This window comes from Natrix helvetica, assembly GCF_964273705.1.
Source record: "Natrix helvetica genome assembly, chromosome: 2".
Taxonomy (NCBI): Eukaryota; Metazoa; Chordata; class Lepidosauria; order Squamata; family Natricidae; genus Natrix; species Natrix helvetica.
In genome coordinates this window covers 80393891-80416865 of record NC_138552.1, presented here as the reverse complement: position 1 = coordinate 80416865, position 22975 = coordinate 80393891, and the positions used below count along the sequence as shown (strand labels likewise).

The 22975-nt window shown below is 40.5% G+C and overlaps 1 protein-coding gene across 1 annotated transcript; it reads right to left on the bottom strand.

Annotated features, from left to right (window-relative positions):
• Positions 1–206: 206 nt before the first annotated feature.
• Positions 207–22576, bottom strand: LURAP1L (leucine rich adaptor protein 1 like). Its single transcript, XM_081943994.1, has 2 exons — positions 21978–22576; positions 207–886 (listed from the first exon to the last, which is right to left on the bottom strand). The coding sequence occupies exons 1-2, from the start codon at positions 22236–22238 to the stop codon at positions 509–511; spliced, it is 639 nt and encodes a 212-aa protein (XP_081800120.1). The 5' UTR covers positions 22239–22576; the 3' UTR covers positions 207–508.
• Between the last annotated feature and the right edge of the window lie 399 nt (positions 22577–22975).

The window sequence follows — 22975 nt, the reverse complement described above, 5'->3', positions numbered from 1 at the left end:
TTTTTGTATCTTACAAGCTTATAAGGTTGAAAGTTGCATTATTAATCTCCATAAGACACTTTGTAAGCTTCTTTTGGTTGAATGCCCCAAATGAAAGGGGTTTAAATAATAATCACACCTGAAATTATCATCCCCCAACACTATATCCAATCTTCAGATAATGGAAGTGTTTTATTGTCTGCAAGATGCAGAATTAAGTAAAAGTTCATTCATGCACTTAGGATTGCAGATAAATTTCCTTTATCTTTATTTTTTATATAAAAAAAGAAGTCAAATGGGATGTTATAAAAAAAAGGAGAAAGAAATTACAATAAATTAAAATAACAAAAGGAGGACAACCATCCAGGAAGAAAGGAGAATAAAACCTAGGAGCAGCAACCGAGAGAGGGGAGCAGATTTAAAGTACATTGTCTTTGCTAAAGGTGATTTAAAAATGCTTACATCAAATAGCAGCATAGAGGAATCATAAATACAAGTGCACGCGTGTCTCTCGTAGATCTTCGTTTTATTAACCAAAACAGTAGTACTCGTTGGATTCCATCTTGGGATGTTTATGTAGGGGCTGTGAGTCATCTATGAGAGAAGAGTCACTGAACTGGTCCACATCTGAAGGAGTATGCTGGCCAGGGATATCGTCCACCAAAGTGTCCAGGTAACTTCCCACCGATATACCATCCAGTCCATCACTACAGTCTTGCAAGCTGTTAAAGCTGCCTCTCAAGGAGGTATCCTGGCTGCCCAACAAACTACAGAGGCTGCCACTCAAGCTGCTGCCTCTGCTGGTGATGGTTCCTTTTTCCTCAATGATCCACTTGATGGATTCAATGCTTTCATTGATGATCAGGAGCTGTCGCATTAGCTTGACATCGGTGGCTCTGAGATCAACCTGCAACCATAAGGACAAGTGGCCAATTAGACTATGATCAGCACAGAAAAGGATCATAAGGTGGTCCCCATGGGTCTGTACTACTGGTAGGCATAAAATGTTAAATATGATATAAGATTAAACATGCTGAATTGCGCAGATTAGCCTGTTTTTGAAAAGATTATCAGTTGAATTCTCATTAGCATGAGCAAAATGAGGCCAATCTTTCATGCACATTTCATGAGCCTTTGGTTCGTCTGTAGAAGAAGCTAAGTACACAAGGATATCTGCTTGAAAAATATATACTAACAATTAAAAAAAATGCCCACTAAATGCTGGACTGTGCATAAAAATGCACTCTATAAATCTTCATTACAGCTGAATGGGTTGGCAAGGACTAGCTTTGGCTTCCTTCTCTATTATTTATTAAGCTAATACGTTGTACAATGTAAAACTTGTACATGCTTATTTTCGAAGAAGGTCCTGCTAAACCAGTGGTTCCCAACCTTTTTTTGGCCATGCCCCATCTAAGCATCTATGCCCCCCCACCCCACCCCGAACATATAATTCTTACTTTACTCAAAAAGTGAACTTTACCTATGCAGAGAAAGCCTAAAAGGCCATTAACTTGGTTTAAACAAGTTCAAATTGCCCCCATTAAAGATCAAACTGCCCCCCTGTGGGGCGTTGGGAACCACTGTGCTAGACTCAGTGGGCTTATTTTAACATAGGCATAGTGATTGCACTGCATTGCATGTTTTTGTTTTGCAGGACTGTCATACAATGGCTGATTTTTGCAGAGATTATAAAAATAAAATCCAGGAAAACAATCATTTTGCTTAGGGAAATAAAGGTATTGGTATAGTGAGGCAAACAACTATGGTTAGATAATGTTACCTTGCTAGTCCTATCAAATTACTTTTATTTCCTGTCTGTTTTGGTTTGGCATCTTCTGGACTGATAACAGAACTCAAGAAAAAAAAGCAGCAGACTAATTCTCAAACATAATAATAAAAGTTTGCATATGAGTAAAAGCACAGCAGGTAATAAACCTGGCTGCTGAATCCTTATTAGGCATTTTTCCTTAAGTACTTTAAGATGATGATATGCACCCATCGGTAAAGTTTATACGCAGACAGACTCAGAATCAGTTTCTCTCTCATATAGAATGCATATTAAACTTCCCTGCAGTAATAACAGGTGGAAAAATCAATTGTTGATACTTTAGCCAATGCGCATCAAACTTTTCCGTTCAGTTTTCCCATTTGGGGAATAAAACATAACCATTAGATATATACTCCATTCATACTTTAATTGAACAGCGCACTTAGCATGTATCTCTGTGTGATTTAATGAATATGAATTTTGGAGGAAATAATAGATTACCCAGGAAATAGATTGCTCTTTCTTCTCAAACAATTCATTTTAGTTACTTTTCCAAAAATTTTCTGATAATCTGTACCTTTTAGCATACTAAATATGAATATGTATCTACCTATTTTTACTGATTGAAATAAAACAGAGGGCTCTAATTAAAATAACAGGCATTGAAAAGCAGTAGATTTCAAGTGAGAATATAGATAGATACAGCACTGGCATGGAGGTATCGTTCCATATATCTATGTGTATTTATATAAAATTAACTGTTATCCTCTTTGTTACCCAGCTAACCCAGAGTTGTCAAATTGGATCCAACAATCTCCATCGATTTGATGATAGTTAAAGTGGGCATTTTTCTGGAGGGAGGGTGAAATGGGAAAAATGAATAAGGTGTATTGTGTAGCTTAGCCTTATACCCACCACTCTTAAGCCCTCCCCCTTTTGATATACGAATATAACATCTGCATTATTAGCTCACAATAAACTGAAGGGAAAAAGTCCAGACTCTGAGGAAGTGAGTTCTTTATCTTGTTTTTGGCACATTTCCTTTTTTGCACATAATACTTTCCATGGTTGTTCTCCCCTACCCACCCATAATCTCAACTCTGCCCAAATATAATGTTTTACACATTGCCGTCTTTTTCAAAGGATTCCTTTGGTGGTGGTTTCCTGACCACTGACCAAAGAATTGGTGCATTCTTCTTCTTCTACAGTTCTCACATCTGTTCCACTCTTCTCCATTCATTCTGCATTTTAAGAACCCTCTGTAACTGTTTCCCCCCACATTTTTCGCACCCTATCTTCAACTTTTCAAATCACCCATCTTCCTTTCTTTCTTTTTCATGATGCAACATTTTCATCCTTTCCTAGAAGACCTTGCCTCTTTGATAATTCAACCTTTAGGCTGTATCATAACCATGTGTCCTAAGAGGAGGATCCACTAAATGCACAGTGGCTCAGTGGCTAAGAAGGTCGGCAGGTCAGCGGTTCAAATTCCTAGCGCCCATAACGGAGTGAGTTACTGTTACTTGTCCCAGCTTCTGCCAACCTAGCAGTTCGAAAGCATGCAAAAATGAAAGTAAAAAAATGGGGACCACCTTGGTAGGAAGGTAACAGTGTTCCTGCACCTTCATCATTTAGTCATGCCGGCCACATGACCACGGAGACGTCTTCGGACAGTGCTGGCTCTTCGGCTTTGAAATGGAGATAAGCTTCTAGAGTCGGAAACTATTAGCATGCGTGTGCGGGGGAACCTTTACCTTTACCTAACAGCTTTCCCCAATTTATATCCAAGCAAATATCAAGGAATACAGTCTGGTACAGATCTATAAGAAACTTGTGATTTGAGAGACTGGACACTGGTAATTATATTTAGGAGTTGAGATACCTATATTTTTCCCTCTTCATTCTTCCAGTCCAAAAAGTCATTATTTAATCTATTCTGTAAGTAAAGGGCCATTATTGCCTTTTATGAGGCTACTTTATTATTAAAAAACCAACCAAAAAAACTCCTTCATGATATGACACAGATGAACAAATTGGATAAAGACTAGCAACAGTTATGGTCCCATCCTGTTCTCATTTAGTAGTTGGTATTTGAATAAACATTATTTCAAACATTCCCTTAGGATTTCTGATTTTAATTTGCTTTGGCTTTTCCTGTAGAGTATGATAATGCATGCACCACATCAAATAATGAAATAGTTTCAGCTATATTGTATTGTAACAGCAGCATCTTTATTGCAAAAATGAAATATTATTATAATTAAAGACTTAGGTACAGCATCTATACTCATCCTTCTTAAAAAGTGAAGAGAAAATTGTGAAATTATTATCATCAAGGAGCCAAACCCAAAGGGCTGCCATTAAAACATTAGAAAACTACACTTGGTATGTAAAGTAAATATCACTTTACATACAGGTGAATATCACAATAATTTGTCCAAACATAAAATAATTAATTAGGAAGTATGACCATATAAATATCCATATTGAAAACTTGTACCAACATTTTACAATTCCCACTGACTTTGCAAGGTGGTAAAAAGTATACAGAACTTAACCCTAATCTGTGGCTGTTCAGATGTTGGTAAACTACAACTCTCATTTTTAGCTATGGCAGCCGATGATTGTGGTTAAATTCATCAGTATATTTAACAGTGATGTACAATTTTTTATAACGTTGCATACTTTTAATTTGCTTCAATAAGTTGTAGGTTGGGGCCAATATTGTGAAAAGTATCAATACTCCATTCCCTGAACATCTTATTCAGGTTTTCAGTTATTTAAATTTTCATCATGTTCTAGTCTTACATTTTAAGTCAGCTTCTGAATGTTTCAGACTAGAAACATTTTTCAGTAAATAAAATTATAGACTAAATTATTTACTAAACTGTTCACATCAGGGCAACTGTAGTTTTTATTTTTGCTTTTGTGTATGGTTATCCCTACACTGTATATAACTAGCAAAATCACTTGGAAATGTATGGTCTTACGTTACATGTAAATGTAAAAGCTATTAAAAGATAAATATACCCATATTTCCAATGCAATTGTCCAATTCTTTCTAGGATACACACAGAAATTGTGGCATTACAACTAAGCTACTGAAAACAACTAAGTCAATGCAGAAGTTTTTCTTCTATTCTGCGTATGGCTTGAGAATCATATGTTGCGGTCTTTCTTATAAGAAAAAGCAGGATATTGCTGACTATGGATATTTTTTCCTGTCTTCCAAAACTAATGTAAGAATCTGCAAACCACATTGAAGCACTCCACATAGAAAACCACAAAGAAGTATTTGAGAGGCTGCCACCAAGAGGAAGGGGTCAATTTATTTTCCAAAGCACCAGAGGGCAGGACAAGACACAATGGATGGAAACTAATCAAGGAGAAAAGCAACCTGAAATTAAGCAGGAACTTCCTAACAGTGAGAATAATTAATCAGTGGAACAGCTTTCCTTCAGAAGTTATGCGCGCTTCATCTCTGGAAGTTTTTAAGAAGAGACTGGACAATCACTTGTCTGAAATGGTATAGGATCTCTTGTCTCGTTACTTGTCTCGTTACCCATTACTCTTGAGCGCCATAAAGAAGCAACATGGTACAGTTTCCTGGGCTTCTTGCATGGGTGAAATCAACTTACCTTCGCTACCTCCGCGCTTGTGCAGGACCTTCCATGCATGCACAGAGCATCAAAAACGGGACAAGATAACATCTGGGCAGGTGGGCAGAGCCTCCTGCCGTCACCGCTACTGGTTCACCCAAACCAGATAGAATGGGCTGAATTGCACCATTGGCTTCTTGTGTTGTATGAGGTATGTCTTTTGTTCCACTGGTGAAGCAGATGAAGGAATACAATATGGATTTAAATCTCTGCGTAACCTAAACTTTTGTGTTATGAGAAATGCCATGATATGGTGATTAACCTTGGAATGGGAAAAGCGAAGTTGAAATCCTCATTCTCTTAAACTCTTGGAGAATAGAGATAGATGAATGAATGAATGAATGGATACAGCACAAGATGATTCTATCTCAGCAGGACTTCCGAGATCTAACCTATTTGTGTTTCACCAGGTGCAGAAATGCCCATTTAGGCATAACTCATTATACTTGATACTTCAAACTGTAAAAAAAGAAAAAGCTTGTTTCAGACATAATTCATTTCCCAGTGGTGATTCTTTATATTAAAACCACTGAGAAAACAGATGGTTTCTTTTAATACAGACATAGCTGCAATATTTAATGCTATCTTATACTCTTTATTCTTTCTTGATTGTTATTTTATATTATCTTTTATGTGTATGCTCTGTAAAAGGTAATAAAAATATTTGAGACAGGAAATTGTAATGCTAATATTATAACCAGGTTGAAAACAAATTAACAAATTCCCTAAAAGTTTATGCGGATTATTTTCTTTAAAAAAAACCATAGCATTTTTTTGCCAACCCATAAATTATTGGTCAGCACCAAATGTATTTCAATGGAAACAAGAGCCCAATTATAGATTCCTATAATTTAGTTAAATTATTATTTAAAGTTCATTTTCAAGGCATATCCACAATTAGATTGTGTAAATTATAAGATGAACCAAACAAGTTAAATCCCTTTGCAATCTCATTCATGCAGTGAATGCACTAAACATAAAATTTGTTTTAATTTTGCAATTTAAATTCACTGATTTTTAATTGATTAAACATTGATTATTCTCATTCGTTTGATTATTTTAAGGTTCACTATTGAACGCCATTGAAGAATGGCGTTCCCATTTTTATATTTGGTTTTATTATACAGGCAAGATATATAATTTCTAAGAACTTACAAAACCTTAGCATCTGCAGAATAACTAAGGCAAAATGGAACATTTGTACCACACAATAGTAAATGAATTTTCAGATACAAATTTCATGAGCCAAGGAAAGCAGTTAGCTGATTCATCAATAATGCAACAGCACACTCTTGAAAAACACTTAAGAGATAAATTGCAATTTAATTTGCGCTGGACCTTACTAGCATTAATTCTTGATACTTCACTAGAAGCCACAGAACACTAAAGACTTGAACATTATAAGGTTACACGCGCACACACACACACACACACACACACTCCAGTGCATTCCTTAGCATGATGGATATGTGCATAGCCTCAAATTCCTTGAACTTCCCTCTCAATAGATTCATTAATCCATCATGTATTGGTTTGCAATTCAATCCTTGTTCTCTTCATATGAATGAATTGCGTCAACTGTTCCTTTTTGTTCGTTCATTCCATATTTATTCCACTTCCAACCATGTATTCCTTATAACTTCTGTTTTTATCCTACATATTTTGTAAGAATCTATTTCCACTTTTTTTGTTTTTTCCTTATACAGCCAATGTCTATGTAACAAAAAGGACTTCACATTTTTTTCATCTCTTTTAATTCCTTGTTCTCTTTGCAACTGTCCTTTTCTTTGTATATAGATTACATTTCTCGCATTCTCATTTCTTTGCATCAATCATTCTCTTATGCATTTTATTCACTTACCCGCTGTATTTTTCATTTCATTATTCTATAAGCATCATTATTTCTATTTCCTATCACTGGAACTTCATTCACTTCTATGGCACTCTCTAACGTACAGTAATTCTTTTTATTTTGATCCAAGGGACATCCACATATACTTGTCTTATGTTCACTTTCTATTCATTCTTATAAATCTTTATAAATTATAAATCCTTCTATTCTGGACAAAAACTCAAAATAAAAATAATTGATATTTAAAGTTGCCTTAAACACAGATTAAGGTAAAAGTAAAGGTGCCCATGCACATATGTGTTAGTAGTTTTCGGCTCTAGGAGTGGTGCTCATCTCTGTTTCTAAGCAGAAGAGCCAGCACTGTCCGAAGATGTCTCTGTGGTCATGTGACTGACATGACTAAACACCAAAGGCACACGGAGTGCTGTTACTTTCCTACCAAAGGTGGTCCCTATTTTTCTACTTGCATTTTCTATGTGCTTTCAAACTGCTAGGTTGGCAGAAGCTGGGACAAATAACAGGAGCTCACTCTGTTACGCAGCGCTAGGGATTCGGACTGCTGAACTGTCGACCTTCTGATTGACAAGCTCAGTGTCTTAGCCACTGAGCCCTAAAATAGATTATGGTACAAATGCAAAGGTGTTAGGTGCTGACCATACATCCATGATTGTCTCAAAACTACAAAACAGAAGGAAAACTATCAATTTAAACATATAAGATTGCCTAGATTTACAGCTTGAACTCTGACTGGTAACATGTCCTTAATGAAATACTGTCCTGAAGTATTAGCATAAAGTTGTCTACATATTTTAACAGTAAGAATGAAAGACACGTAAATTGTAAATTTTACATTACTGTAATAGATTGCCTACCAATTAACACTGAAATTAATGTTCTGTATTTCTGCTGAGATGAGACTCACATTGCAGAAGGAGGAAGGTAATGAAGTTATATTAATCAAATATATTTTTGTTGCAGTCAGGCATAGACAGAAAAATGTTCTGAGAAAACCAACATAGTAATTTATATTAACCAAATATATCTAGCTATGATCCTACTCATTGAAATAACACACCACCAAGTATGTATAAAGTGTGTATGTATGTGTTGTGTGTGTGTGTGTGTGAGAGAGAGAGACACACACACACAAAGAGAGAGATCTGTAAAATGTTTCAAGCTTCATTCTGAAATAACTGCAAGCTCAGGACCTTTGAAGTAATTGCTACTGATAGAAATGATTTCAGAAACAATCAAGGACTGATTTTATTAGCTAATGAATGTGTACGTGCTTTGTTTTACTTATTCTAATTTTGGGACAGAATCCATTATCACAACTAAAGCCACCTTAGGAAATACAAGGAAAGGCAAACCATGTAATGTAAAACTGTATTCCAATAAGTTACTGGACACCTTATTGCCAAAACTGTCTGGGGTTTCTCAACCTTAGTGCTTTTAAAAGACGTGGACTTGTAACTTCCAGAATTCTCCAGTCAGCACAAAGTCCATATCTCCTAAAAGAGCCAAAGTTGAGAAACACTGCTTTGGATCATTCTTTTGGCTAATGGTAGGATTATCCACTTGACCTCTTTGCTCATATGAACTGGTCTTGCTATCCTCTTCCATCTCCTCCTTTGGTCATCTCCCACTTTTTTTGGGGGGGACACACTTAATTCTGCTTGATTTCTCTTATTTCTCCCACATTTCAGAAGACCATTCTACCGTAACATGTTCACTTTTGGCGTAGATCACAACAGCAAAAGAATGCCACCATCTCGTGTCTCGGTATACAGAAAGAAAAGCAGTGCTGATGTAGATATTTTCCCATTCTGTCTCACACACTTTTTTCAGAGACTTCTCCTGCATCTTTCTACAAAGCCGGAAACATCATCAGCAACAAAAAACGTTTTATGATCTAGCAACCCCTTTGATTTAGGAGCTCAAATATAAGACTAAGATTGTGAACTTCAGCATGACTGATTAAGATAAGTAAGGACACATCATTTGTAGAGGGCTAGTCTACAAAATCACCAAGAATTGAATTCGATTTGGTGATTTGACATAGTACACAAGGGAACAGAAGTAAAGTTACTTGAAAAATGTTGAACTTAAAAAACATTTTGAAAGCTGTTGGGAAGTTAATAGTTTTGCTGCTGAAGAATCAGCAAAAAATTGCAGTCAAATTATCAAATAAATATATTTTTAATAAATCTTCTAAAATTGTCCTAGATCTTTCTCAACGTACCGTTTTAATTGTACAAACTTGGATAATTGTTACTCAAATAACAATAAAATGTAGCTGATATTATCCTCTTATGTTTGTTCTCTTATCTCTGGGGTTCCCAACCCCTGGTCCATGGATCAGCACTGGTCTGTGGCATGCCAGCAACTGGGTCACACAAACAAGTGAAGCCACATCCATGGGATGCAGGCAGCACACAAAACCACAGCCCCTTTGGTCTGCGGAAAAAACCTTTCTCTGCTAAACTGGTCCCTGCTGCCCAAAAGGCTGGGGCCTGCTGTTATAGCTGAAAAGCATTTTACTTCTACACAGCTATACCTCTTCTGCACTTAATACAGCTCAATGTCTATGGAGATTCTCAGTCATCCAGCTCATGATGGTCCCAAAGGTGCTATTTCAAGAGGCAACTGGAAAACCAGAGTCTATCCATAAAAATAAGAGACTCTTTTCTGAACATGTGGAAGCTTCTGAGCATCCTCATTTCTGTATATAAGTAAGTGGGATTTACCCAAGCAGATATACTGTTTCCCAACATCTGTATACATTGTATATCCATCAGCATGGATGTCATATGAATTCCTGGTCTTGATATACATAGGGCTTTTGAGATCTGATACTGTGAGCACTAAGCTGTAACCTAAGTGCTATATTAACATTACATGTTTGCAAAGAATTAATTACAGCAACTGTATTCAAATCTGTTTTTCTATTGCAGAGGTAGAGTGCCCCTGGATCTTCAAAAATAGTTGGCTAGCAATCCCTACAGCTTACCCTATATCAGTGATGGTTAACCTTTTCCAGACTGAGTGCCCAAAATGTGCACGCACGGACATGAATGTGTGTGCGCCCAAACCCCCAAAATGCAATATGTGTGCAGCCCCCTGCATGTGCCCCACCCCAACACCTTGTCCCACATGCATGCGCATGCAGCCCCCCCACACCCCCGCGCATGCGTGGCAGAGACCCGAAGACCAGCTGGCCGGCAGAAGGCGCAGGCACATGGGAGCTGAACTGGAGCAACGGCTTGTGTGCCATCAGAAAGGATGCGGCCATCCTTTCTGATGGCATCACCATCACAGTCCTAAAGGATCTTTGCCTAGGAAACAATTGAATCCAAGTTGACTATGAGAAGGATGCTTCAGATGCCTTCAGCTTCTGATTGACATATATCATGGCTATCTGTTTAGATGGCAAGCGATGGTGCATATACATTTTGGGGTCCCAATTTTTTTTTCCAACAAAGGGGCACTTTTCTATCCTACCTATTCCCATATTGTCTCATTGAAATTCATAGGCAAAAAATGTTGTTTGGCAGAATATATGTTAGGCCTCTGGTTGACATACACTATGGCATGAAAAAAGTTGTACATGGCAGGTTCATACGGAAGGTATCACTGTCCTCTTCAGTAATGGTTTTCTCTTACCTTCGCTACTCGTTTGGAACTGAGAGCATGTGAGTGCGCGTGGGGGCGCTTCTGCGCATGCGCAGAGCATCTGTGATGATGGCTGGGTGGGTGGGCAACTGTACTAAAGACCATGTTAAATAGTAACCACCTACATTCAGTGCAGTGGTGGGTTCCAGATCCCGTTGCAACCAGTACGGTTGGAACGGGTCCGGTGTCTCCCACATGGACTTGTGCCAGGCGCGTGCCTGCGTTGTAGCTGCCAGCGATGCCTCAGCAAGCTTCCGCGATGCTCCAGCTGCTTGGTGGAGCATTGCGCAGGCGCTGTACACGCCATGCGTGCACCAAAGTCTTTAAAGGACAGGTAAGGAGCTTAGGCGGGCCCTCCAGAGCACCATACCAGAACGGTACCCAGTGCTCCAGGCAGGTTCCGGTACGCCCGTACCGGGGCATACCGCCTACAACCCACCCCTGATTCAGTGTATCTAAATATTAGTTTTGTTGGTGTGTATTGAAAATGTGTAACTTGACAACAACAAACATACAAGACCTCATCTCAGGAATTGGTAAAGTAAGCTGTTCATTGCATTGTTTGGGGCTTAGCTTGCCGCCACATGAAGACCAAAACTACCATTTTCCTTTCCTTGAATAATTAGCAATTAAAGCATGTAGAGGAAATGTTCCTAAATCCAGCAAACACATAATTGCTGGCTATGTACTATTAAGTGCTCTTTCCTAAAGTGAGTTTTTTTAGATGTAAAAACCAGATAGTGGGGATTTTTAAGGGAAAGGGAGACGAGAACAAAAATGTACATCTATCAGAGCAAATATTAAACAGTTATTATTCCCATCAAAGTATATCTATTAGGTATTTAAAGTGTATGTCATATAATGGGATAGCTAGTTGCACATGATTGGCATAAAATTGTGTGCACTAAAAATAAATACACGTGATTTTATGCTGAGGTCAGAAAATTCATTTCCTTAGACAAAGCAGAGCAATATGAGCATTGTAGGCTGAAGTGCTTCTATGATTCTGGATAGAGATTGGCAAGGAGTATATCTAAAGAACATTAACTAAATAATTAGATTGCTTTGGAAGCCTTCAATGTCAACAGGCAAATTAGAAGCTTGCTGCTTAAGATTTTTATCTACTCCTCCTGTGTATATTCCCCAGGCACAGAAGCATTGTTGGTTAATTCTATCCCTGAGGTCTTTTTCATAGTAGCATCCTGATTGTGAAACTCCTTCCCTTAGATGAAATTGGCTCTTTTATGTGTTTTAGAGTGCTTTGCTTTGTTAGATTTCTATTTTAACAATGCCCCGAGATTGTTTATCTTATTCTATGTAGCATTAGGTTGTACAGTAGTGTATTACCAATGGGAAGAGAATACATGTAGCTCAGGGTTGAGTTTTTGATGCTCTCTGAGTTTTGTTGTTTGGTTTCATTATCCCACTAGGTAACATATCTGTAGTGCACTGATGATGTTCCTTAGTTGGGTAATGAAATGTCTGCAAGCAAACAAACAAGTTCAGAGAGCACCAAGGATTCCATTGTATCAGATTGTTTTAAAAACCTTCAATACAGAGAGGGAAATTAGAAGCTTACTCCCAAAGATATTTATCAGAGCTCTTATGTATATTCACCAACCACAAAAGCGTTGTTGGTTGATACTATCCCTGAAATTATTTTTTTATGTGTTCTACAGAGCAAAGATTGCTTTGCTTTGTTAGGCTTTTATTACTGCTCCAAGATGGTTTATCTTATTCTATAACATTCCTTGAAATATATATCTTAGGTTGGGTTTTATGAATGATACTGCAATAATGTTTATTGTTCTACTAAGAATGCTGTGAATGTTTGAGTGGTATTTATATTGCATATTATTTTAAGTACCTATTAGGAAACAGTGCATATAAGGAAGCCAATCAAAATTTCTATGAAACAGAGTTACAGTATCAGGCAGTTTTCCTAAATCTGGTATACTCCAGTATTGCATTATATTACATTACATTGTATTATATTAATTCATTTCTGAAACTCCCCAAATTCTCAACAAACATGTTGTCCTGGAGAAAAGAGAAGAGCACATGTCCTTCACTTTTCTTTTTTTAATTATACCCACCTTTCTTCTAGAAGTGATACTAGCCAGTATACCTGCCATCCAGTGACGTGCGGTGAGGTTTATGGCTGGTGAGGCTGGTGACGTCATCAGGAAGGCAGGGAATGGGACCACGTGTGCTGGAAGCTGAGGCTGCCTCAGCCTCCAGCACACGTGATCCCATTCCCCGCCTTCCTGAGCGTGCTCTGCCGGCTCGCGCTCCGCAGTTCTCGAAAGCGACTGGGGAACGACGAGAAACTTCCTGCCTCTGCTGGACTTTGCGCGCTCCTCGCGACTGCAGTAGATGTCCAGAAGTGGCAGGGGCTGGTGGGCTGGAAGCCCAAACCCCATTAGCCACAAAAGCCGCTTCTGGACTTATATTGTAGTCGCGAGGAGCACGCGAAGTCCAGCAGAGGCAGGAAGGTTCTCGTCGTTCCCCAGTCGCTTTCGTGGCTTCGTCATCCGGGAGCGCCGACAACATTTCTGCCTCCGCAGCTCGCGCGCGCGGATGGACGGAGGTAGCCAGAGTGGCGCCGAGGCAGTCCGGCAGGCGAGCGACCGAGGATCAAGCTGCCTGATCCTCCATCGCTCGCGCGCTCGCTCTTTCATCCACCCGGACCGCCTCGGCGTCGCTCTGGCTACATCCGTCCGGCTGCGCCCGGGAGCTGCGGAGGCAGAAATGTTGTCGGCGCTCCCGGATGACGAAGCCACGAAAGCGACTGGGGAACGACGAGAACCTTCCCCCAGTCGCTTTCGTGGCTTCGTCATCCGGGAGCGCCGACATTTCTGCCTCCGCAGCTCCCGGGTGCGGCCGGATGGATGTATATAATAATATAATATAATATAATATAATATAATATAATATAATATAATATAATATAATATAATATAATATAATATAATATAATATAATATAATATAATATAATATAATATAATATAATATAATATAATATAATATAATAATATAATAATATATATATAAAATAATAATAATATATACTATTATTTCATAAAGAGAGGTGAGGCTCTGCCTCCCTTGCCTCCCCTGACCGCACGTCCCTGCTGCCATCTATATCTCCTTTTTCCTACTACCTACTAACATCACAGTCCTTACATAGGTTATATTTTGTTTCCTAATAGCTTTCTTGACTATCCACCATGCCCCAGGTAAGTAGAGAAAGCAAACCCTGAGAAACCCCCAAATAATTTAAGGTGGAAATAGTCATCTAAGTCTGTACTTTTCTACTCCTTAATAATAATAATTTAATAATAATTTATTAAATTTCTAGACCGCCCCCTCTCCCCGGAGGGACTCACTAATAGTATATCTGCTCCACTTTTCTTCCATCTCAGACCCACCTTTTTTTGCACACAACATGAAAACCTTAGGCAGCAGGAGAGAAAAGCAGAATCATAGAGTTGTAGGAAGCCATTCATATCATCATGTTCAGTACAAATATATCCAACATATGCCTCATTCCATTTTTGCAGCACCACTCTTTCTTCAGTCAGAATAAGAGAGAAGAGGAAACGATGCGGGGATAGTCTTGAATCAGTTAAACTGATCAATCTATTGATAAATTTTGAAGGGCCACGGGGCCCTTAGGTTGTCTATCTTTATTTTATCTTGTCATGCTGGCTACATCTAATCATTTTAAATCAGGTGCTCTAGGGCACAGTGGGAAAATCAAAGTAGTGCCTGGCTTCCCATTCTTGCTACCATAAACTTGCTACAATCTAGAGATCTTGAAAGGTGAGTAGGTTGAACTGTTGCAAGCACGAATGAGAGGAGATCCAAATTCATTCGAAGCCTCATACCGCAATGAACAAGGCCATGCATTCAATTTCAAGGTTACTACAATTGTTGGCCAAGCAGGGATAAAAATAGCCAGAGAAATTATTGAAGCCTGGAAAACAGAACCTTTGTTAGTCAAGAAGAGTGCTGATTTACCACCAAGTTATCAGGCTTTTTAGGAGCCAAGGATGCAGTGGCACAAGGAAGAAACAACCAACAAGTTAATAGCCAGCCACCAACACCCTAATTAACAACTAAAAGCTACATACAACCAGGCACCATAATAAATACAATGTCTAGAATAACACAGTGCACATATTCTGGAGAGAGAGAAATTCCCTGATGATGGGCTCCACCATGACCCCAAAAGCAAGGAAGAATAAACCTCTGATCCCTGTGACTGACTCAGATTTGATCCTGATTGTGTTCCAGCAACTATTTGAGAGTGTTTGAGTGCTCTTGACAATCCTTCTATGTATCTTCTTAAGATAAAAACCTTCTTTTTTTAAAAGAAAGCTGAAAATGTCAAAGAGCAAAGTGAAATGACTTGAGAAGGCCAAACCAATTGCCATGCTGTGATAGTAGCCACTTATCTTCTTTTAGTCTCTGATTCCTTTGTATAAAATATGCTAAGCTGAAGAGAACTGAAGGGGAAGTATCAATGCAACCAGAAGATTGTTATCTTCAAAAGAACTCAAATTTCTTTACAAGAGAACTATTAGCAGAAGTATTTGAATTAGTCAGCAAGTACTTATTCCATGAAGTAGGGATGGAAAGATTCTTTTGGAGAGAATAATCTTAACATCCAGGCTATCAAAAAGTTCTTAAGTTCTATATGGGCCAGTGCAAAGATCTGCGAGAGAAGATATTCTCACAATGTACTTGTTGATTCTACTCGGAAGGCATGCTTCTCAAGACTTTGAAACAATCATGAGAACATCTTTGAATGTTTCACTAATAAAATGAGAAGATTAATTTTGAAGTAAAACTTGTTTTAATAATACTCCTTATATTTCCTTGCATTTAAGATATTGACTATAAATCTTAATTGGATATATCAGCTTACATTCAATAGTTTATTTCATCAGTATCTAGCATGTGGTCCTCAGTCAGGATTCAGATCTGGGTATGGGACAGAAACGGCACTGGTTGCAATTTAAGATGACCTCTGGCATGGGTGGGATGGGTGTACCTAATACATCCATCCTTGCCCTACTTGACTTCTCAGATGCTTTCAGTACCATCAACCATAGTATCCTTCTGGATTGACTCAGAGAATGGGGGGGGGGGGGGATGAAAGGCATGCTGTTATTCAACTCCTTCCTTCACAATTGGTGTTGATTAGGCAAGAGAGGTCCCACTTTCCGCTCCCATATGGGGTGTTACAGGGTGGAGTGCTTTCTCCACTCCTCTTTAACATCTACATGAGGCCCTAGGTGAGTTCATTTGTGAACCTCATACCTCATGCAGTGAGGTATCATCAGTATGCTGATGATAATAATGTACCTTCACCCATGCCAATTTAAGTGATGTCGTGAATATATTGTCCTAGTGCAGGCTTGTCAAACTGGTGGGCCACGGGCCAGATGCGTCATGCCAGGCCATACCCACCCCAGCTCCACAAATGGAAAAAACGTCATGAAACGTCACGTGACGGCAACATGACACAGTGAGTTTGACACCCGTGTTCTAGTGTCTGGAGGTTGTGAAAGTGGGGAACAACAGGCTTCAGCTGAATCCTGGCAAGTAAGTGGCTTTGGGTTGTGGGTCTACTGACTCCAGGGCTTTGCCATGTTTGGTGCTGTATGCAGGGGTGGATTCTGGCAGGCACTACTGCCGGTTCACTTGTGTGCGCGGGGGCGTGCTTGATGCATGGGCAGCACAATTTAAATTCTTCTCCACATCCACAGAACTGAAAAACAAGATGGCGGGGCCATAGGCCCTGCCTGGAGAACTGGTTCAGGGGCATGGCAATCCTGGGTTGCTGCTGGTTCCAGCAACCCAGGCCGCCAAACCACTACCAGTTTGGCCGAACCAGTCTGAACCAGTAGGAACTCACCACGGCATGTATGGGATTGTGTTATCTCAGACAGATTCAATCCATCCCAGAGGGTCTTCCTAGACTCGTGTCTCCTTTTCAAGGAGCAGGTAGTAGCCCTGGCTAAGACAGCATTTGCACAGCTTTATCCGGTGGAGTGGTTGTGCTCTGTCCTGCATCAGGAATCCCTATTTACAGTACAATCGCTCATACCCTGGTCACCTCCATATTGAATTATTACAATGAGCTCGACATGGGGCTGCCCTTGAAGAGTATCCAGATGCTTTAGCCAGTACAGAATGCCACATTGCAGATGTTATCTATACATAATTCACTTCCATTCCACAAACTGCATTAGCTGCAGGTTTTCTTTCAAGTCCAATTCAAGGTGCGGGTTTTAATTTTTAAAGCCCTTCATGGCATGAGACTAGGTTAACTGAGGGACTACTTCTCCTCAATTACATCAGCCCACCCCACTAGATCTGATAAAATAAGCATTGTGTACGTACCATTGCATAGGGACTTTACTTTCATGGGTCCCATGAAATGCATTTCTTCTACTTTTTCTACTACCTCCTAATGGCACCTGCCTTATGGAACATTCTTCCCCTCAAAATTAGATTAGCTCCATCCTTTTTGATAATCTGTAAAGCTCTGAAGTCTTGGCTGTTGTCAAGGCTGCAGCTCTCTGGCAATTTGATTTAAATGGCTCAGATGGCTCCATTGCTTAGGTGGCCCTTTTAAATCTCCCTCTCTTGTGATATCTTTCATTATTATCATAAATATTAACATGGTTTTTCATATTGTGTTCTTTTTGAGTGTGTGTGTGTGTTTTCCCTGATTATTATTTGCCACTCAGAGTCACCGAGATGGTAGGTTATATAAATCTGATTTATAAATAAACAAAAGGAGACTCAATGTTTTTCAATATTTAGTTGCAGTGAGATCTGGGAATCTAGTTTCATAAAGAGAAGGGGATCGAAATGGTAGTAAGGCCTTTCATTGCCTTTTCACAAAAATTGTATTCTTTGTGAACTTTCATCCAAAGTTTTTCTGGTATGTTTTCCCAGCTGTTTCAGTTGATATCTGAGGCCAATATCTGCCAACATCTCTTCATTATTGGACAATCTACTTGTATAGCTAGAATACAGTGGCAACAAAAAGTGAACCCCAGAAAACCTCACAAAACACTTTCTAGTTTTTCTGGAAACCCTGGTGTTGAAAAAGCACCACAATGTGTGGTGGACAACCTCATGTGTTATTTCCATTCGGATAATCTGTAAGAAGATGCTTGTCAACAAAGGTGGGACTGAAAAACATGGATGAGACCAACTATTGTCTCCCCCCCAAAAAAATATTCATTTTTTATGTCATTCATACCTTCTTTCTTTTTCTTTCTCCCAATGTAGAAGGTTGGGAAAAAATTACTCCTACGATGTGAATGGGTGGCTTTTAAATAAACTCCAGGAATGCATGAAATTAATTTAAGGGCGGCTAGAAGCTCTGTGGCCAGCAATTGTTCATTTCTTGCAATAGAAGCATAGAAGCCAGCCGTGAACATTGTTACAAATATTCCAGAGGAGGGATTCAGCCGGTTCTCTCTGGTTCGGGCGAACCGGTAGCAGTGGCTGTGGGAGGCTCTGCCCACCCACCCTGACATAATGTGTGAGCACTGTGCATGCGCAAAAGGTGGTGTACATGCACAGATGTGGAGTGCGTGCTCACATTTGTGAACTGGCAGGGAAGATAGCTGAATCCCACCTCTGAAATATTCCCTATAATTCTCTGCTCCATGCAGAGATTCTAATGTTCAAGTATACATTGCTACCAAATATACAATTTCCATTTCAAGTGTGACATATAACACAAGACTCTATTGAAGAAGGAAGAAATGTACAATTGTCCTGGGCTCCATACATGGAAGGGGCCCTATTGAAAAGATACGTCAGCTATTGGATGGGTTAGCTGGATCTATATTTTGCAACAAAAAAGAATACATGTAGCTCTGGTTGAACTTCAGGACATGGAGTCCTTGGTGCTCTCTGAGCTTGGGTTGTTTGCTTGCAGATGTTTCATTACCCAACTAGGTAACACCCTAAACACTAATGATATTAATTAGTTGGGTAACAAAACCTCTGCAAGCAAACAACCAAGCTCAGAGAGCATCAAACATTTTGTTATGTTTCCCATTCAAGGAAGTTTAACTAATGGATTGAAATATACTTTCAAGACTTACTTCAGCTATGGCACTTCCGTACAAACTCCCATTTATTGGATTTGTTAGACGTAAACAAAAGAAGAAAAATCAAACACGGAAACAGGACACAATGAGGAGAAAGTTGAGGACAGAGATCTCAAACCAACATAATGGTCCTGGTTTCTCATAATCTTAAAAACCTAGCCCTCTCATCTAAAAATAGAGGGAACATTAAAGTGATTAGTCAATCATAGTCTTTTGCACAAGTTCACATTAAGTATATCTGACAAATATATGTCCACCGATTCAGGATCTGTGTGGGGAAAAAAAACCCAATAGTGTAAAGGGAAGCACAGTCCTTTCTTAATGTGCGAGGTGCCCCTCGCACATAGGTGCTAGTTGTTTCTGACTCTAGGGGACAGTGCTCATTTCCGTTTCAAAGCCGAAGAGCCAGTGCTGTCCGAAGACGTCTTCGTGGTCATGTGGCCGGCATGATTAAACACCGAAGGCGCACAGAATGCTGTTACCTTTCCACCAAAGTCGGTCCCTATTTTTCTACTTGCATTTTTACATGCTTTCCAACTGCTAGGTTGGCAGAAGCTGGGACAGTAACAGGAGCTCATTCCGTTACGCAGCACTAGGGATTCGAACCGCCGAACTGATGAGCTTTCTGATTGACAAGCTCAGCGTCTTAGTCACTAAGCCACCATGTTCCTCTTTCTTAAGTAATAGCTATAAGATAGGAAAATGGAAAAGCTCAAACTCTATTCAAGTTCGCATTATACAGTATAACTACTGTAAATATGAACTGCTGTATATCTTCAAAAAGATATATATCTGGGAACCATATGCATTGTGTAATGTTAGTTTGTGCTTCCCTGGCACTGCTACTTGACAACTATGATTGCCTGTCAGGATAAAGGACAGCAGCTGCTGAATGTGTCTTTAGACTAGGGCAGGTGCTTCAGATAGTCTTTAGGTGCTCTTTTTAGCAACACATGGACAAACAAATTTACCAACACAGTAATCCTGAATTATCTGAACAAGGAGTGATGGCCTGGCTAAACCACATGTATGGAACATCATTAATTTCTCTTCCTTGGCATAGAAACTATAGGTCATGGGTGGGTAAGTTTCAGCACACACAAAATTTCATTTTTCATTCTTTGTAAAAAATAAAAAAGGCAAAGGATATCAGAAGGGTGCCAAACTGGTGCTGTTTGGATGGACATGATGGTCAGCAACTAATTTACGAAAGGACTGGTCAGAGCACGCCAAGGCTCTAAGTTAATTTACCTTTTGTAGCCAGTCTTTTCTTTCAATAGTTGCAATCGCTGCCTGTAATTTTTAGAGTTTGCTGAACTTCATAGTGGAGACTGAGCAGGAATCTCCCTCTGAAATTCTCACATTCTTATTATAAACGAGGACTGCGTAGCACCATTATTGGTTGTTTTGAATTTCATGGGGGGGGGGGGGAGTGGGCCTGTACTTCTTGAACAGTTCTGAATAAATATATAAGTTGCTTCAAAACGATACTACGTGAAATGAATTATTAGTGCAAGACAATTTTGCATGTTTGTTTGCTTTGTGGATAAAGTTAAAAGGAGAAGATGTGTGCCTAATGGGTGTGCTAAGATTACATATTGCAATTCTATTTTTCCTAACCCAAGTACCATGGAATACTGAAATCAATATACTAAAGTATGGTTCTACATAGTTAAGATTATGAGCAATGCACTTAGTACAATGATCAATTGATAGAGATTGATTATAGTAAACTTCCTGGGTTTAAGAACACTGGGATGCACATGGTTCCAGTGGGTCAGTTGTACATACTCTGCATGGTGGCAATGTTCTAGGAACTAGCCATGGTCCTGAGAAGAAATTCGGGATTAAATCAGGGTGCAAGTTAAAGCTTTGAAAGAATCCCAAGGAATGGAGTGGTGATGGAGTTGAATCCAGCATTAAGAAACAACTGAATTCTAAGCAAAGGTGAATCCAGGCCCTCAACTGGGAAATGTTTAACTTATCAAAATAATCCTTCTGTATTTGTAGACTCCTGACTATACACTTCATTAGGAAGTATTCATTATTTTCAAGTTACTTAATTATTAAAAAGACACTTATATTAATTACAGAGGATTCAGCACATTCGTGGATACTAAGAAAGACAGAGTTTGAAGTTGGAAGTTTACGCCAGGAACCTATAACATGCAAGAGAAACTGCACACGCATGCACACCCACAAGTGGGTTGCAATCCACCTTCCAATCTTTTAGAGCCAGACTGGATACATGGCAGTAAGAAGAAAATGTGCTGTGGGGTCCACATGAAACAACATGTCCATCGACTACATTTTGACTTCTGTCCATCATTTACCTGGATTATTTAGGGGACAGGTGATTTTTTCCATCCCTTGTGAGGGAAAAGGGTACTAAGGAAACTCACCTAAAACATACCTTCAGAGGAGTCTAGAAGGAAGGAGACATACAACACATTGCTAAAATGTCTCAATGAAATATCCTTGGTTTGAAAGATGGATTTCAAGCAGACCGTTTCCCACCCAATACTTAATCCCAGGATCCCAAAGGGAGAGAGCAAAATTCTGCCTCCCCCCCCCCCCCCCGCACTTGCACCACGTTCAGAAACACTCTTGTTTATGTCACCGGCATTTCAAATCATAACACAGGCACACAGACAGACAGACAGACACACAGAGACAGACAGACAGCCCTAATCACCTCTGGGCCCATCTGGCGTCCTTGGCCTCCCCCCAAAGTTTATTCTCGCTCTCAATTTCTCTCGGAGAAGGGAGCACTCAGAAAACGCTGGGCAAACCGAGGAGCGGCGCTCCAAAGGGAGCAGTAGCGCACAGTGGTCAGATCCGGCGCTGCCGCCTTGTTATTGGCGGCTGGCTGGGGATGGAGGGGGGGACACTCACCATTTCTTGCCTGAGGAGGTGAAGTTTGGTCTCCAGTCTTTCCAGCGCGCTGGAGCCGCCGCCGAGCATGGCGGTTCGGGGGGCTCGAGCAGCGGAGAAGCCGGCGACGCCAGGCCCTCCGCCGGGTTGCTCCCGGTCTTTTTCCTTGTCGCGGGTAGCGGCCGTCTCCTCCCCGCGCAAGGAGCGCGCGAGGCTCTCGGGCACTTTGCGCCCCAGCTTCAGCTCGACGTCCCGCAGGTCGGGCAGGGCGCAGTCTTCCATGGCTTTGGGGGGCGAAAGCGGCTTTTCGGATTAAGGAACAGCAACCGCGGAGGGAAGAGGGGGAAAGGGGGGGGAGGGAGGGGGTTTGACGGGGAAGAGCTAAGCCTTCAGCCGCGTCGCCCGACTCTCGGCGACCTTCCCATGTTAGTCCCGCTGGGGTTGTAATCCACCCCGGTCGCGACCGTCAGAGGTGGAGCGGGGGACGGGAGCGAGCGGCCAGCCAGCCAGCCAGGTGACACGCCGTAGGAGGCAGCCCGAGTGGTCGCCTTGGCCGCTTTCCGGCAGTAGCATTATTTGGCTTGCAAACCCCAGCCCTTGGTTTGCATCGGCGGCGGGCGGGGAGAGGGCGGTTACGGAAAGCGGGCACACTCACATGAACCTGCGGGGCGTTGTTATTCTTTCAATGGGACTATTCTGATCTCGCTTCGGAAGGCAGCCTTGGCCTCGCTTAGCAGCGGCGGAGAATACCAATAGCAGCAGCACTTACGACTTCTATACCGCTTCACAGTGCTTTGCAGCCCTCTCTAAGCGGCGTACAGAATCAGCCTCTTGCCCCCAACAACCTGGGTCCTCATTTTACCCACTTTGGAAGGATGGAAGGCTGAGTCAATCTTGAGCCTGGTGGGATTCGAACTGCGAAATTGCAGGCAGTCAGCAGTCTTCAGTCAGCCGAAGTGGCCTGCAGAACTCAATTCTAATCACTGTGCCATCACAGAGAAGAGGACAATCCCCCCCCC